The following is a 17753-nucleotide window of genomic DNA, read 5'->3' as shown; positions in this document are numbered from 1 at the left end:
GATCTTACATTTCATATAAACACAGGACTTATTTTCACGTGTTACAGGACACATGTAAACATACTACTCCCTGGGAAACTCTGGAAAGAAATGTGGCAGTTTTGTACATAGAAATCTAGATTTGTCAAGGTGCTCAGGCTGGGATAGTGCTGCCAGTTGAGCAGACTGCATTTGCTAGTAATGATGTAAACATAACACATGAGTTTTTATGTTCCAGAGAAAGCCAAGCTTCCCAGTCATTACCTAAAAGAAGCTGACCATAGAGATTCAGCTGTCAAATGATTAGAAACACTGCACTGACCCATCCCTCAACCTCATAGAAGACCACCTCCACCTACATTTATATTGCCACATTAGTAATCTGTCAAGCTCTGTTGGAGGGGATAAACAATTAAAGCCAGTGGATATATACAACTTTATTTCCTTTCTCCTAAAAAAATTGCATACTTTTCTAACTCTGCTACGTTTCTGCTATGGGAAGACCCCCATTATCCATCATTAAATTACAGACTGTAGCATTTTATTGTACAACATGTGCCATCTGCTGCTTCAAACTGAAAAAGACCCAGACAGAAAAAGAACTCACCATTTCATTCTCTTCTCCCTGGTTAAGCCGTGCATAATGGTTCTTGTCAGGACTTTCCCCCATGAAATGAGCCTTAGGAGACTTTCTAGAGCACCCTCAGGACAGGTCTTCAGCGTTGTGTGTTTGAACTTCCACATTGAGAAGTGCTCTAAGTACACACCTTCCTTGTAACTGCTGATGTTTGAAGAATTGAGCTCCTCCCTCTCTGTGGGGCTAGCAGGTAACATTAATTCCTCCCCCATTCTGTTGCTGGAGTTTTGCAACTGCAAGGGTACATGCAAAATTCACTCAAAGACACTGAAAGAAAAAAAAAAAGAAAAAGTCAGATCTTGCAAGTGTTTGCCCCAATATTACTTGGGGTCATAACTCTGATAGGTGCAATCAAGTGCTACTGGCATACAACTTTCATGAGAGGGCAAGAGGGGATTATTTTTCTTTGAGAGATTACAGAATCACTGGAGACCAGAAGTGTGTCCAAATGAGAAAGAAAATAGGCATTGATGTTGTTAACATTCTTAGCAACCAGCCTGAACTAAGTGTCCAGCTGTAATCCTCACATGTGCCTTGGAGAAAAATTCAGGCTCTTGCATTGTAAACAGGGGCCCCAGTCTATACAGGTGGATTTATGCACTGACTGCGTGTTGGGATCCAGCCACACAGGATCTGTAACCAGCACTTTTATTCAGTATTAAGGATATAATCACAGAATGTTTTCTGACCTCACCAGCTAGCTTTGAGAAATACTAAGGTTATTTACTCACTCCTGGGGGAAACTAGAATTCCCCTCTGATATCAGGGAGTTGGATACAAACATCTCAGGCCTCCAAATCAAGGCCAAAATGAGGGCGGAAGGAAAAAAGCACTAAAGATTTGATCAACTTTTTTTCTTTTACTACAGTCAGGCTGCATTTGTTTATTAGTCTTGTTCATTCTTATTACTATTTCCTTGTTCTTTGCTACTTTTTAAGAAGTCACACACCAAATGTTTTCGGAATGAGGTCAGGAAAGGCAAACCTGTTCTTCCAGCAAATGTAATAAGGAAACTAAAATATTATTTCTAGGGTAACTGAAACAGTTCAAGAGGTGCCAAATTATTTCCTATTCATTAGAATTTTTCTTCCATGTGGCACAGACTTGTGCAAGCCCCAGACATCTCAAGTTCCAGGAAAGCTCAGAACCTCTACTATCATGGGCAGCTCAGAGAAACTGAAATGGGGGAAACACAAGGAACAGAGAAGAGAAAATGAGGGAGCTAGGTTATATAACACAATAAAAGTTGACCATTGTTAATAATTTGAGCCAGGTGCAGACCTGCAAACCAGATGTGACTGTTTGCACAGTACCAGAACAGATAATGTTTGTAAAATGCTGGTGACAAGCAGTTTGTGTTGCAGCTAAGTTGTCTGGTCTTGCAATTAGCACACTTTCAAAGGGAACCCAGACCAGAGGCTGGACAGAAAAGGATATAGCTGTACTAAGCTGTATTACTGGTGATCTTTTGTCACAAGATCAAGAGGGAACAAGGTGCTCTCCATACCTCAGCTTCATTGTTACCCCATCCTTTCCCCAACTGCAACTCTGAGGCTAGCTTTGAGCCTTTCAATTTTGCTCTGCTGAGACCCAGAAGCAGGAACCTCAGTTATTATGTAAAAATCAAAATTTTGCAATTAAAAACAAAGAATGCAATAAAGTCTATTTCATAGAACCATCAAATCATAGAATGGCTTGGGTTGGAAGGGACCTCTATAGATCATCTATTCCAACCTCCCTGCCATACGCAGGGACACCTCTCAAGTAAACAAAGTTGCTCAAGCTTCATCCAAGCTGCCCTTAAGCACCTCCAGGGAGGGAGCATCTGCATCTTCTCTGGGTAACCTGTTCCAGAGTCTCACCAGCCTTGTCCTAACCAACTTCATCCTAAAATCCAGTCTAAGCCTATTCTCATTCAGTTTAAAACCACTTCCCCTTGTCTTATCACTGGACACTCCAATGAAAAGCCCTTCCCCCACCTCCCTGTAGGTTCCCTTCAGGTACTGGAAGGCAGCTATAAGGTGCCACTGGAGTCTTTTCTTAAGGACAGCTCCTTCAGCCTCTCCTCATAGAAGAAGTGCTCCAGTCCCTGGATTGTCTTTGTGGTTCTCCTATGGACTCATTCCAAAAGATTTATGTCCTCATTATGGTGTGGGACACCAGAACTGGATGTAGTAGAATGCCTGTTCTCTTTATCTGTTTCATGTGTACAGCTCTTGATTGATATATAAATGCTCCTGATGGATGCTCTAACTTGTCATGGTCATTGATGTTAACTAATGATCACTGCAGACAAGACTTTCATGGAAGAGAATACTGATGTGGGCAAGCCAATAACTACAGAAGTCTTCCTGATCATGTCCAGCTTTCATCTGATCTACAAAGTTGGCTTTGAACAGTAGCTGAAAATTCACAAACACTTGTGAAAAACTGGCAGGAAAAAACCGAAACATTGGACAAATGACTTGAGTTAAAGCAGTCTGTTAAGTCACACTAGGCCTGATGGACCCCAGTGAACCGTTGCAGGGTATTCTGCCACAAAGCCTATGAGGGAGTCAGCCTCAGAGATATGTGACCTCATGCAATTATAGAGTTGATTATGAAATAAAAATGCTGCTAGCCTTGTTACCATGACAGCCTTTGGTATATACAGTACTTTTCTTCCTGGAACCTCTGAGAGTGACTGCCAATAATCATAAGATTTGCTAGAATTCTTAAGTGTTTTATTTTTATTTCTCTTACTGTCAATGCAGTCTGAATCACTGCTTTCCTTCACCTTCTGCACTCTGTTCTTGGTAGCTCATTTGTTGTTGGGCCAAGTGCTCTGCACAAACATGGAGGTTCAATTCTGCTTCCTCATAAGCAACAATGTGGGCCAAATACTCTCTCTCCTTACTCGTGCTTCTCATACTTTTGTGACTGCCAGCAGACTCCCATCTTGGAGTTCCATCATCTCTGGTTTATTGTTTTCTATGCTTTCTTGATTATTTTCAAGGTCAAATTCAAAACATTCCATTATACCTTTGAAGTAACAGTTCTGCTTTGTAATTACTCCACGCTGCCCTCTCTTGACAAGTAACCAGAGGGTGGAGGAGATGTGGTCCTATTAACTAAGTGCTACCAAAGGCCTGTTGTGGGAAAGCAACATTTTTCTTTCCCAGACTGTATTATCACACAAGGTAATTTCAAGTCAGTGTTGCTTCACATCTTTCTTCCCTGTGCTTCCCTCTTTATTTTTTTTAAATCAGGAGTGGTTGTGAGACGGTGTCTGCCTGCAAGCAGAAGTCCTTGTTCCTCTCAACTTGGCACCTGTGTTGTATAGCTGTACTTCATTATCCTAGACTGTGTGATTACACCAGATAGTGATTGCTTCTGGTAAAACAAATCAAAGAATCACAGAATGTTTTAGGGTGGAAGAGACCTCCAAGGTCATCCAGTCCAACCTTTGACCAACACCATAAGCTAACTACTAAACCATGTCCTTAAGGACTGGGTCCAAATACCTTTTAAATAGTTCCAGGGATGGTGACTCCAGCACTGCCCTGGGCCAGCCATTCCAATGCCTGACAACCCTCTCAGTGAAAAAATGTTTCCTAACATTTAGCCTCACCTGGTGCAGTTTCCATCCATTCCCTCTGATCCTATCACAGTCACTAAGGAGAAGAGGTTGTTTCCCTCCTCACTCCAACCTCCTTTGGAGGTAGTTCAAGTGAGCCAGAGGGTCTCTTCTCATCTCCTCCAGACCAAACACCCCCAGCTCCCTCAGCCACTCGTCACAGCACTTGTGCTCCAGGCCCTTCATGACCTTTGTTGCCTTTCCCTGGACACTCTCCAGCATTTGTGTGTCCCTCCTATAGTGAGGTGCCCAGAACTGAACACAAGACTCAAGGTGTGGCCTCACCAGAGCTGAGTACAGCGGGATGATCACCTCCCTGATCCTGGTGGCCGCCGAGTTCCTAATACAAGCCAGGATGCCATTGGCCTTCTTGGCCACCTGCACACACTGCTGACCCATGTTCAGTCAACTGCCAACCAATACCCCCAGCTCCCTTTCCAACTTACAGCTCTCTAACCACACTTCCCCAGGCCTCTAGCTCCCCAGGGGGTTGTTATGACCCAGGTGCCAGGCATTTGGCCTCATTAAACCTCATACAATTACCCTTGGCCCATTGGTCCAACCTGTCCAGGTCCCACTGTAAGGCTCCCATACCCTCCAGCAGATCAACACAACCACCTAGTTTGGTGTCATCTGCAAATTTACTGATGGTACACTCAACCTCCTCATCCAAATCATTAATGAAGAAATTAAAGAGAAGAGGCCCCAGCACTGAACCCTGAGGTCACTACTCATGACCAGCTGCCAGTCAGATTTAGTTCCATTCACTACCACTTTCAGCCTGACCATCCTGACAATTTTTTATCCAATGCAGGGTATATTTATCTAAGCAAAGTGCCATAAGTTTCTGAAGAAGAATGCTGTGAGAGACAGTCTCAAAAGCTTTAACAAAATCCAGACAGACAATGTCCACAGCTCTTCCCTCATCTACTAGATGAATCATCTTGTTGTAGCAGACCAGGTTAATCACACAGGACCTTCTGTAAACCCTCTGATTTCACAAACCCTTTCTGGTAAACCTCATTATATAGCAAAACTAATCACTGCTATCTAGAAGCTATAAAAGAAAGGAATCAGGTGCAAAGGTATCTTTCCCAAGGAAGGCTGATTATTTTGGGAAATGACTCATTATATTGGGAGGTGCCAGAAATGGAACACAGGAGTGCCACACATGCTTTTTTTGCCTGGACAGTGTTTATGGACTCCCCAAATGTGAGCCTTGCTCTTTATAGAGTCTGTTCAAAGTGCAGTAGAGGTTTTTGGCTGCCCTTTCCCTAAGAAAATAGATGAGCTGCTAGGAAAGTATCCCACTGCACCCAGGTCTCCAGGGGAGAATTAAGGCTCATCCAATCTATTAATTATTCACAGTCCCATTCCTGTTGACAATTTCCACTCCTATGGAACACCCTTAGTAGGGAGATTATTTTTTTTAGGGATCTTCACAACTGAAAAAAAAAGATAAAACTGATTAAAGATATAAAAAATCCATCATTTCCATCTGTCATAACATTCTAGCAAAATCTGTTAATGCAGAACCAATGAAGGCAGTGGAATTTGTTCATTTTCTGAGGCAGTTTACCATCCTTCTGGAAAAACCACTGCTAAAGCAGCCTAAATTGGAACCTTTGATTATGGGGTGCCCTCTGCTGTTCAAAGTAAAAATTGCATATTAGTTTATGGACGGTTATTTGTAACTGTCCCCCACGGAGTATCATCATCCTTTTTAATTTGAAATTTGCCTTTAAAAAGAAACAAAAACCACCACTAAAAAGCCCGGAATAAACCACAAAAATAACTTTTCAAGTTAAAATATAAAATCAAAGGTAAGATGTGAAATTAAGATAGTCCCTTAAATTTATAAATACATACATGTAAAAGCAAGCAAGAGACAAAAAAACGTCCTTCATTTCATCCCTTTAACTCTTACCTCAGTCCTGGAAATACATTTAGGTGCTATATCATCCTTATGCAACTCCCTTTGCTCTGAAAAATCTCACTGTATGAATAGAAAACTGGTCTGTAAAATGCCCCAAATTTCTACACGTGTTACTCGATTCTGTGTTACAGGAAGGAAGCTGTGGACCAACTAAGAACAGTCCACTAGAAAGCACAGAGAAGAATGACAAAGGAGTCAGAAAACATGGAAGAGGGGCTAGGGTCGTTTAACACAGAAAGGAGAGTGTGAGGAGTAATGAAAACAGTTTTCAAACAGCTAAGTGGAGAAAATAATATTCCCACTGTCCAGTGTAGATGGAGTTAATTTGCTGCAAGACTCAAATCAGGCACAAAGGGAAAACCTGTTAATGCTAGCAAGCACTGACTTTACCATGTGAGCACTCCAGGAGGTGAGGCACTCTCTGAGAAATGAGGTAACTGGAGATGACCCTGACTGAGGGCTGAGGGAGAGATCTGATGAACACTTCTGGGATCTTCCTCTTGCTCCCATGCGGTCCTGCTGGCAAAACCCAGCGACTCACAGAAGCCCAATTAGATTTTCCAGCTCTGGAAGCGGCGCTATCACCCATTTCACGCACTTCTTCATCACATCCTAGCTGTGCCCTCACCAGGGACTCTTATTAAAGCGGAAAGGAAGCACCTGATACAACCGCGGCCCTCCCCCTGAGGCCAGGCCTCACAGCCCTCCCCGAGGCGAGCCCAGGCCCCCCCCCTGGGGCACAGGGCTGTCTCTGCTGGAGTGCGAGGGGCATCAGGAGTCCCAGCTGTGGCGGAGCCATGACACCCCCGCCCCGCCCCGCCCCGCTCCTCCGGGGCGGGCAATCCCCCCGCCTCACCAGTGTTCCCTCAAAACTCTCCCTCCACCCGGAACCTTTCTGCGGAGAGGTGCAGTTTCCCTCCGGGCCAGATGCAAGGGACGGCCGTGCCCGGAAGCGGCGGCAGCCCCGTCAGCCCGCGGCCCCGCTGGCTCCCCCCTCCCCTGCCCTTGGCCGCGGCAGCCCGGGGCGCCAGGCACGGTGGCGGAGCCCCGGCGGGAGACCGCGAGCCGTGCGGCTTCTCCGGGACCTTTTCGGCCGTTAGAATGTGGCGGACGCGGGCGCCGACGGCTTGGTGAGCGGGGCGGGCCGTGGCAGGGGTCAGGCCGGGCGCTGCGGGCCGCCGGCGGGCCCGGGCCCTGGTGCGTGGCTGCTGTGCGGGGCGAGCGCCCGTCAGAGCCGCCACTGTCTCCAGCCTCTTCCCACCTCGGAATCTCTGCCCCGGGCGCAGTGTTGGTTGTAACTCCCGTCCCGGCTGAGCAGGCCCTGGGCACCCCAGGGACCGGTGCTGCCCGCGGGGGAGGCCGGAGATGCGCAGCGGGGCCCGAGGTGTGAGGGGCGTGTTGGGGGTGTGTATGTGGCACAGGGGTGAGCCCGGGACCTGCTCTTCCCAGACTGCGAAATTCCCCGTTATTCAGCTCCCCTGAGACCTGAGGGATCCGATGCGGAGGGAGCTGTGTCTCCCGCATTCCCGCCCTAGGAGTTCGGGTCGCCCTCGCGTCCAGATGTTGTTCCCCCTCAGCATTTACCCTACTTACCTCTTGGGTTTCATAGATCTTCTACATTACTCCCGACAGGAGCGGTGATACCAGGTGGCCGGTAATCTTGCTGTGTGTCTTGGCAGATTTGGGAACAGCAGTAGGAATAGAAGTATTGTCTAGTGCTGAATGAGGAAGAAAACACAGCAGTGCTTGCTGTTGGGCTAAATTTGTAAGACTGCTTTGCAGTTATAGATATTAATTAGCTGATTAATAGCTAATAATTAACATAACTATTATATACACTTTATAAATTCATACAATCTGCCTTCACAGAAAATGTGTTGCAGGCGAGGCGGGGGTTTTTGATCTCTAAAATTGGAGTAGTATGTGTGAAATGTTAGGTGTGACTTCCAGGTGGAATCTGTGGCAACCAACAGGCCACTTTTTTTGTGTCTGTTACCTGCTATCTATAATCTCAGTGCCGTGTAAGAGTGGTCTGGTTGCAGGCCTGTAATCAGACAGGTTCTAATAGCAGAGCTGCTCGTGTCTGGAAGGCTCACTTTTCTTATCATTGTTAAAAACAGCTTTCCAGAGGCTTTAGATGTGGAGTGCATGAAATACTTCATTTTATAGCATCATTTTGGCACCCTTTTCAGTCTTACTGCACTTTACAATGAAGACCTTAGGGTGATTTTTAAAATTTTTATTATTTTGGGGGGGATCAGTATTCATCAGAAGTGTTTAGCAGTGGGAAGAGAGAAGAAGAGAAAATGGAAGTTTTGTCATAGTGACGGAGTAGCAGGTTTTTGTAATAAATAATAATATTTTTGTGTGCATTTTAAGCAGGTAAGATTTCAAATATGTGATACCACTTTAAAGGCAATTGATTATGTTGTTGTCATAACAGTTTGTGATGGAACTCCCTTTTTCCTTTATTTTAAACATACAGAATGCACACTATAAAATACAGTGTATTTTAGGAGAACTACCACGGAGAAGAAAATTGCATAATATTAACTAATAATATATTAATTATATATAAACTAATAATAATTAACTAATAATGCTTTGAGGTTATGGGAGGAATAATTTGCCCTCTCAGTTATGTGAACCACATTCTTCTTTTGTATTTGTCACTTTTGTATATAAATGTACTTTTGAAAACCCTGAAAAATGCCTGAAGGGACAAGCATTAATTTCAAGAACTGTAATTTCACTCATATTTTGTATCCAGTAAATGATGATACAGTGTCAACCATTCTGGTATGATGGTGAGACCAGAAAGTGACAGAAGAAATTGCTTTTTCCAGAGCAGTTCTTTTCCCTAAACTACCAAAGCTACCCCAGAATGTTGAAGCATGCAGATAGTGTGATTGAAGGTATACAGGGAGCTTTGTTCCAGTCTGGGTGTTTGTTTTAACTCTGGTAGAATTGATAATGTTCATGTGTATTAACGTGTTCTTTTCATGACTGACTTCTGTTTTCAGAGTCAAATCTTTGAGACTGATATTTTTCATTTTGTGTAAATCTGTATTACTTCATTGAAGTTTACAACAAACATGGTGCAGCCATCTCCAGAAGTAATCTTGTCTATATGTGACCAAAGACAAAACAATAATGCTGTATTTCTAGAACCATGGAACTGAAAGGAACTGAACTGAAAGTTCCTTTTCAAGGAACTGAAAGGTGTCATCAACCCCAAAGGAGAATCTGCTTTGCCAAGAAAAGGACAGATGCATTTTGCAAAGGAATTTTGTGTGTTCTTATTTTTGAAGTTGAAAATGCTCTACAAACTTAATGTTCTCTAAAAGTTCATTTTGAATAACAAGACAGACTAAGCCTCTAATTTTCTTTAATATTGCAAGCTGATCATACTCTTCTGTGGAGTATTAGCTCCTGTTTGCCCAAACTGTTTTATCACAGACATGCTACCTGACTTAATTCAGTGTGGAAGTATAAATCATAATGGACTTCATAAATTGTATTTAGGGTTTTATTTCTATAGTTACTAGAATGCTATACCTGTCAATGACATTTACATATTCTTATTTTTCAGGCAGCATACCAATGATAGCTGGAAATGGTGCTTTTAGAATGATGCTGTAATTTATCTGTAACCAGTTAAAACGTAATGTGAATTGCTTCTGAAGAGGTTATGAGTTAATGGTGTGTTGAGGAAATCTGTTGCTTACGAGTTTTTATTTCTTTCTCTTAGTGTCATCTGCCGGAGTCTAGCAAACAGCAGCTATAGAATAAAAAGAAAATCACCACTGCAAAACTTGCATCTTGCTTCCCGAAGTATACATCATCCCTACTATTCAAGTTCAAAATTTCAAAGACCTCCACTAAGGATATCCATTCAGCTGTTCTCTTCTCTTAACCGTCTTCCCCTACGCAAAACAAAACTTTTAAATGTAAAATACGGATACCAATTCCACAGGAACTTCTGGCTAGCTAGGCTAGCATCAAGGCTTCTCAAAATTCGATATCTTATATTGGGATCTGCTGTAGGTGGTGGTTATACAGCTAAGAAGGTATTTATCTGTGGAAGCTCTTTTATGCATTTTATCTTTGGTGTTATTATGTACCACGAGTTAGAATGTTTTATATGTAGGTATTGCCTTTCAGAAGATTACTTGCTGCTTCTCTACATACATGTCTTTTTCTGTTCATACTAAATTAATTTTTTTAATTTTTTGTACTAGACATATGATCAGTGGAAGGACATGGTGCCGGATCTCGATGAATATAAATGGATTGTTCCTGACTTCATTTGGGAGCTTGATGAACATATTGACTTCGGTATCACAAAAGCTAATATGTTCCTGTATCTAAGGACTAGCATACACAAGACTTAAACATAAGGGTGCAGCTCCTCTGTGCCTGTCTCCAGTAGTATCTTTATAGCTTTAATTTGAGAGAATTTGTATTGCCACAGTTTGGGATGTGTCTTACCAAGGTATTTGTAGCATTGTGTTTGTAGGAAGAAATGAAAGCATTATTTAGGATTGGTATTCTATAATTCATTCTTTCATTTGAGAATGTTCTTGGTAGTTTTCATACGGCTATAATCCCTCTGTTGAAAGGAAAGCTGTAGTATAATCAAGGAGACTTAGGCAGGTTCTAGTAGTGTTATGTTAAAATAGAAGTGTATAAATGACATTTTAAAAAAATAAACAAGTAAAAGATGTGTATGAGTAGAAGACCATGAAAATGCAGAATTATGTAGCTGCCTATCTATAAAATTGTCTTGAAGGTACAGAAGAAAAATAGAAAAATATTTGCATTCTTTTCCTGCATCTTTTGGTTATAGTAGGTTTTTTGCATATTTTCAGATGAAAGAAATCCAAAAAACATAGATTGAGTTATTACTGTATGCAGAGAAGTAAGGTGGTCTTTTTTTTAGAAAAGTTTATAAAGATTTTACTACATTGAATAAATGCAGAGATTGAATAATTAGAACAAATGTTTTCTTTTTATGCTAGTGGACACTAATTGTTTTAGTACTTTACAGCTAATAGATTTTGGTTTTTAAAGTATTATGAAACTGACTTTTTTGTGAAATTGGATAACAAGCTTTCCTGAACATATACAAGGGGTGACCATAGTTGCAGCATCATTTAGTTTTAAAACTATCTTTATAAAGTTTGTGAGAGAATAATGTATGAAATGTGGTGGAAAACAGCAATAAGTTTTAGACCATTTTAAAGTGCCTGAGGCCACCAACTTATCAGGAAGTTCAAAGTCTAAAAAAGCAAGTGGCTTTTCAGGTCTGACTGTCTTTCCCAACGCTAATGGGGGGAGGTGCATGTGGAAAGAAACTTTTTAAATACAAAAAAATAATTTAAACAGCCTTGTCCCAAAACATCTGCAAAGTTTTACAGTCATTTCTCTTCACAGAAGCAATAGGAAAAAACCCTACTCATTAGGTGTTGTACTGTTTTCCTAGAAAAACTCATCAAAGCCCTTCCTGATGCAGATGACCTTGCCAAACTTCTGCCTGACTTTGACAAGATTGGAGAGAGCTTCACGTCACTGAAAGGATTTTTTTCTCCTGGTGAGAACAATCTTTCAGCTTAGTTTTAATTTTGAATATGTAAGATATTACAATATGAGGTTACAGATGTGTCCTTAGACACTAAAAGAACGTGAATCCTGATCTTTCAGTGAGTATCTCATCTCTCATCTGAAATTGTTATGGACAGGTAAGTGTAATGTGTTTTTAAAAACAAGAATTCTAGTAGCAAATACAGAGAGCTTAAGTGTGAAATTGAGTAGAAACCTAGAATTCTTATACAGCACTAAACAGAGTGAAAGCCACATTGCTTCAATGCATCGTAGAGGCTGGATGTGTTTGGCGGGAATTTGGCGCTGGACACTAACAGTACCACAACTTTTTCAGGAGAAGAGAGTTGGATCATTAAGAATGATGATTGTTAATGTTGCAAGTGTGTGAAATAAGACATCTGTAGCAAAGGTATTCTTTTGAGTTGAATGTTTTCTAGCTGGAAATGGCTCCAGAAGGATTTACTTGAAGATATAACTTAGGATGGAGCTTAGGATGTGACATGGAGATGGTCTGTGCATTCAGTGTGTCCAGGAAGTAGTAGGCTTAATGGTTTTCTAGGTTTGGGAGATTTAAATAAGACACTTCTGATTGGTGGAATTTTTTAAACTAAAATTTATTTATTTGAGCATTTCATTTAACTTCCTAATGAGCACAGCTTGAAACTTCACCATGTCATTCTTGTAATAAAGTGCCAGATTGTTCCTATTATATACCCTTGTTATCAAACTACATATTTGTATTCATGAAAGATTATTTCTGTGAGGCTTTATAGTCCTTCCTTTAGGTACATTTTGAAAATATTTTTTGTATCAGTGTGCATGAGAAGTACATTTTCCTTTTCTTAAAATAATCGCAATAGAATAACTAGTTCATTCATCTTACCAACTCAATAAGCTCCTAAGTAGGCATCCAGTTCACGAGACTGACAAGTGGATTACAATCTCCTATGTATTTTGACTCTTTAAAGTTGTGGTGCTATCAACTGGTATTGTGAAATGTCACCTATTATTCTCATACTCTCTGGGGCATAGTTGCCATTTATGATTGTTTGATCCTCCAAATGAGACAAAGATCCCTCATCTTTGTTTTGCATTTTATTTTGTATTTATAATTTTTATTTCCCCTCTTCTGCTGATTTTTCACAGGTTACAATTTGGTTAGTGAAGTCATAGGAGCTTCTGATCTACTTCTGTTGTTAGGTGTGTAAAAGCCCTTTTTACTGCCCTTAACCTGTGTCTTTAAAGCAAACTCTTAAAACACTGCTGTACTAAGAGGAGTGAATATCAATGTAAACACATTTTATACCAATTTAATACTGAATTACAAACACTTTCCAGCTATTTAAAAAAAAACTTACATCCTCCCCCGTGAGAATGAATAGATCAATAGTCATTTCTTTGCCACAGTCTTTAGTTAGGTACTTTTTACTTCAGGCATTGTCCAGGACCTTGCTTTGAAAACCTGTGTCACTAAAGTGAGAAAGAACATTTTTTTTCTTGTTATAATAATACCAGTGGAATTTTTGTTATCCTTTCATGTTTACCAGAAATTAATTTTATAGTGTTTGCAGATCCTCAGTAGTGTAGCTGAAGCTGCCTGCTCTCTTGTAATATGACTAATCCAAGTCACAAACTAGATATCAAATTTCCAGATGAGTTTTAAAATTAATTTATTTTTCAGTGTCTTAAGGTGAATCTTTTTAATGGAAATATAATGGATTATTGAACTAATAATTAATAGGGACTGAAAAATTTTAATTTTACAGTAGGTGTAGCTTGAGGATGTTTAAGTACTGTTGGTATGCTCTAATGAGTTTCTGTAATTACATTCTAGGTTCTCCCGGAGAAACGGCGTTCAGAGCTACTGACCAGGCATATGACAGTGACAAACAGTACAAGAAGGTAACTACTCTCTTGCAAAACTAAATGTCTTAACAGCAGGTAATTTTTTTAAAGTGCTTTGGTAACTAGTTGCAGATGTTCATTTGAAGAAGCTTATTCTGAATAGAATTTATCCTTGAAAATGACCTGAGTATGCACTGGGTTTTTAATATATAAATAATACAATGATGATAAACATTTTGGTGTAAGGAAAATACAAGGCAGTCATAAAAATCTTTAGGAGTTGCATTCTTAAGAGAATTCATTTGTAATATTACAATTGTGTGCATTTGCAAATTTTCAGGGCGGATTCTCAGTGGCACTTGAGCTTACACCTTATTATTGAAGTTGGTTTAGGCTTTTACAGTTATTTCCAAACATTTCTGCTTGCAACCTCAGTTCTGTTGACATTTGCACGATTGTGATTCTTACTTAAGGATTTCTGCCTTAATAAAGAATTTCTGTTTCTTAAAGTGTGTCTTTTTCTTACTTTTTTCCAGAATATAGTTTTGTATGTTTTATAAAAATAATTACTGTGTTTTGATAGCTAAAAGTTTTTGTGGTATTTTTTCTTGATGTAAGGTAGGTGAAGTTAAGTTTTTTTGCTTTCATGAACAGTAAGTCTTACTTCTGTTAACTTCTAAAATTGTAATGTTGATTATTGTATATATTTTAAATATCTTTTAAAATGGAAATTAAACGATATACATCAGGGTAATTGTAAATTATTACCTTTTTGCAACTGAAAGTCTTTAAACTATAACTGGGACATTTACACAAACAGCATTTCTATATGCAGGCATGTATACATCTATTCTACATAAATTCTGCATGGCAATAGATAGTGAAACCTGTACAAAGCTCCTTTTAGTAACTTTTTTTCCCTTTAGAGTAGTAATGGATTTCTACATCAAAATTAAATTTTCTTGTGTTTTTTTTTCTCCTTTCTCAGTAAAATATAGTTTGTTTTCTCTTGAGTGATTGCTTTAGCACAGGTTTCACTGTTAAAAATATGTAAAACACTTTGCTCTAATTTGTGAAGTGGCCATCTTAGTTCGTTGTCTTTGATAAGTAAATTAACTGATATTTTTACTGAATACTGGTAATATCAGTGATATTTATTATTGTTCTGAGTTTTTTTCGGATGCAGTGACAACTGCATTTCAACTTTGCCAACAAAACTTTGGCTGCTGTTGGTAAATTATCAGCCCACGTGAAATCAACATAATTTAGAAAATTTAGTCTGGTTTACTTATTTTAGTTATTCCAATTATATTAGAAACATTAAGTTTCAAAACTGTGGGTTTGTAATTAATACTGATTTTGGTCAATATTTCAAACAAAGTACATACCTAACAAAGCATAATCTCTTGGTTTATTGACAAGTAAAACAATAATTTTCAAGACAATGGGTTAGATGGCCTTTCTTCCTTGAGTGCTTTCCATTGCTAAGCAATACTAGTTTAAGAATTGTGATTGTATGGATGCATAAAGTGCTGTAGCTTGGTATTAAATGTGTCTGGTGAGGTGGGTTTCTTTGTTTCATTGTGAAAAGATGAGTAACTGGTAAAGGAATCTAAATTTCCTCATTTGGATGATTGTTCTGTAGAACTTACTGGGCATGGTGCTGAAATGGGTCTCAAAATTTCCTGTAGAATGAGTGAGGAACCAGTCAGTTTGCAAAATGAGTTAGAGAGAGTGAACATCATCCCAACCAAACAACTGATCTGGCTGTACTGCTTCTTGCTACCTAATGTGTTTATTCCCTAATCTCTTATTTAATACAAAAAGTATGATTTTTTTAAAAGACAAATTAATTAAAATTGCTGGAGTGTTCAGTTAAGTAATTTAAATAGATGGAGTTTAAATCTGTTTCTTCTTGGATTAAATAAGAAATTTTCCTCTTGGAGAAGAGGAGGAAAGACAGTTATAAAAGCTATAGTGTAGGAAAATACTTCATGTGTGGGACTAATTCAGGTTTGCCCTTGAAATGGCTGTTACCGTCTTAGAAAATTACCTTGAACTATTGTCTGTCTCCAAAAAAAGTTTCATAAAGCATTTCAGCTTCCTATTAAAGCAAACAAATTCCAAAGCTTAGCTCAGTTTTTGAAGAAAATCTATAGTGGTTATAGCTGTGATGAAGTGAGTATGAAAAATGTGATTTAAGTATTAATTTGGAGCTTAAAGGCCAGATAATTCAAAGTGAACCATACAGTTCTTTCTCTGCCTTTGGCACTTTGATAAAATCTCATGCTTGAGGAACCTGATGGTTGAGGTTTGGGCAGCATGCACAGGGTCACCTTCTTTTGGTGTAGGAAGCAGCATGGTAATTCTAGGGCTGTTTGCTACAGTTGGAGAGTGAAAGAGGCTTTACTAAGGAATATCACTTGACTTGGATCTTTCTTTTTTTAAGAAAGCACAAAAAACTTAATTTTTTACAAGTTATACAATAAAGTTTCCGTAATTTTCTCTTTTCTATTCATAGCACATTGCTCATGAACATGGGACACGAATACTTTAGTCATGAGGAAGGTTCAGATTAGATAGAAAGCCATGCTCACCTGAAGTACAAGAAACTGATTGTTAATGTTAAATAATGTATTTTTTAAAAGCATATGGAGTAACAAGGTCAGCAATTGTTTTGCCTTTTTTTAATTTATTGCATACCTGGATTTTCATTATGACTTTGCAGGGATTGTGCCTGCCTGTGTGTTTGCTAGCTTGTGTTAGTCCCCATTACATTGTTTCTTTAATAAGGGAAATAATAATAAAATGATTCTAAGTAACTTGTTTTCTGAAATCTTATTAATCTATGTTCTTTTTTTTTCCTAGAGAAAATTCTTTAAAATAAATATTGTTACACTAGAATGATCAATTATTTATACTTCAAGGGAAAAACAGTTGTAGTGTCCCCTGACAGAGATTTAAACATTTTTGATTGTGTGCTAGTTCATACTAGTCTGGAGGTTATGTTTATAGCTCTGTGCAATTTAAGGTTCTTGATTGTTTTTTTGTTTTTTGGTTTTGTTTTTTTTTTAATTATTCAAACCTTTGAATTCAGAAATGGAAAATAAAGGAAATAAATCTATTGACTGGTGTATCCAAGTAAAATATTTTTTAAAAGCTCTTTAAATCACTATTTTTTACTTGAATATTTTATTTAATGGTGTAGTGGTAGTTGTTAAAGGCCTTTTATATCAAACATTTGTTACACTTTTTGTTTAAATGCTAAAAGACCTTCGTAACTGGTTTTGTGCAGTGGTTTTTTTTTCCATTTCCTTGACCCATAGCATAGTGTTTAAAGGGACTGTGTCAGGTTGTACTGAGAAATTCTTTGTTGGTGAAATGACAATACATTGTTGTTTCTCTAATATTCAGTATAGCCATGAGGCTCTCTCTCCTTGCTGCTGTACAGGAATGAAATCTTTTGTTTTGCTCAAGTTTTTGGCACGGCTCTGAGTTTACTAGGCTGGCAATATAAAAATTGATTAAATCTTAAAGTGGTTCAGTAAATTCAGATGTGAAGATTTTTCTATTCTTGAACTGTTAAATCACAAATCACTATTTAACAGACGTTTATATTTGGTCATTTGATTATCTTTCTTATCCTCTCTCTCCTGTGTTGTTTATCCTCATGTGTACATGCCTGTGTGTTTCACGAAACAAATGTATATCTTCATGGTAGATGTCTTGAATTCTTACACCAAAGTTCTGTTTTGGGGTTTGGATTTCCAGAGTGCATTTTTGAAACATTTCATTTCACTGAATGTATGCTTATAGGAAGTTTAGTATATTTTAGTTTTATTTGAATGATTCATTAATGCTTTTGTCAACAGTCTCTGAAATGAACTGTACATAAAGTTTCAGTAAAAGCTGGCATAGCATTTACAAATCAGTTTTGAAAGAGAACTTAACCATTACAAGAATATTTTTTGTGGATGGAGAAGATTAGAAAACTAAGCAGAATGCTGAATAAGTAAAGGAATTTGCAGGGATTCTTAAGTGATCAGGAAAGATTATGACAGGATGAATTTAAACTGCAGTCTGCTACAGAAGTGGAGAGGGGGCTTTTTCTTTATGCTTTACAAACAATCTTGCTT

The 17753-nt window shown here is 38.9% G+C and overlaps 2 protein-coding genes across 9 annotated transcripts in view; one reads left to right on the top strand and one right to left on the bottom strand.

The window, feature by feature from the left end:
* Window positions 1-6646, bottom strand: part of ATP13A4 (ATPase 13A4) — a 43888-nt gene extending 37242 nt beyond the window's left edge. Inside the window, 2 exon segments of the mRNA XM_008493313.2 lie at window positions 587-883; window positions 6559-6646. Coding sequence (XP_008491535.2) covers window positions 587-649 — 63 coding nt within the window. The 5' untranslated portion in view covers window positions 650-883; window positions 6559-6646.
* Window positions 6647-7033: 387 nt separating this feature from the next.
* Window positions 7034-17753, top strand: part of OPA1 (OPA1 mitochondrial dynamin like GTPase) — a 50008-nt gene continuing 39288 nt past the window's right edge. For 3 of the 8 annotated variants that reach the window (XM_030456016.1, XM_030456015.1, XM_030456012.1), the window contains exons 1-6: window positions 7034-7298; window positions 9920-10238; window positions 10410-10506; window positions 11654-11761; window positions 12919-12972; window positions 13607-13674. In XM_030456016.1, coding sequence (XP_030311876.1) covers window positions 7096-7298; window positions 9920-10238; window positions 10410-10506; window positions 11654-11761; window positions 12919-12972; window positions 13607-13674 — 849 coding nt within the window. In that variant the 5' untranslated portion in view covers window positions 7034-7095. The remainder of the gene's footprint in view (window positions 7299-9919; window positions 10239-10409; window positions 10507-11653; window positions 11762-12918; window positions 12973-13606; window positions 13675-17753) is intronic. The other 5 variants (XM_030456018.1, XM_030456017.1, XM_030456014.1 and 2 more) reach the window with 3 other exon arrangements.

The sequence above is a fragment of the Calypte anna genome, chromosome 9 (genome assembly GCF_003957555.1).
Source record: "Calypte anna isolate BGI_N300 chromosome 9, bCalAnn1_v1.p, whole genome shotgun sequence".
NCBI lineage: Eukaryota > Metazoa > Chordata > Aves > Apodiformes > Trochilidae > Calypte > Calypte anna.
The sequence above is the reverse complement of the archived record's forward strand: the minus strand, read 5'-3'. Positions and strand labels throughout refer to the sequence as shown.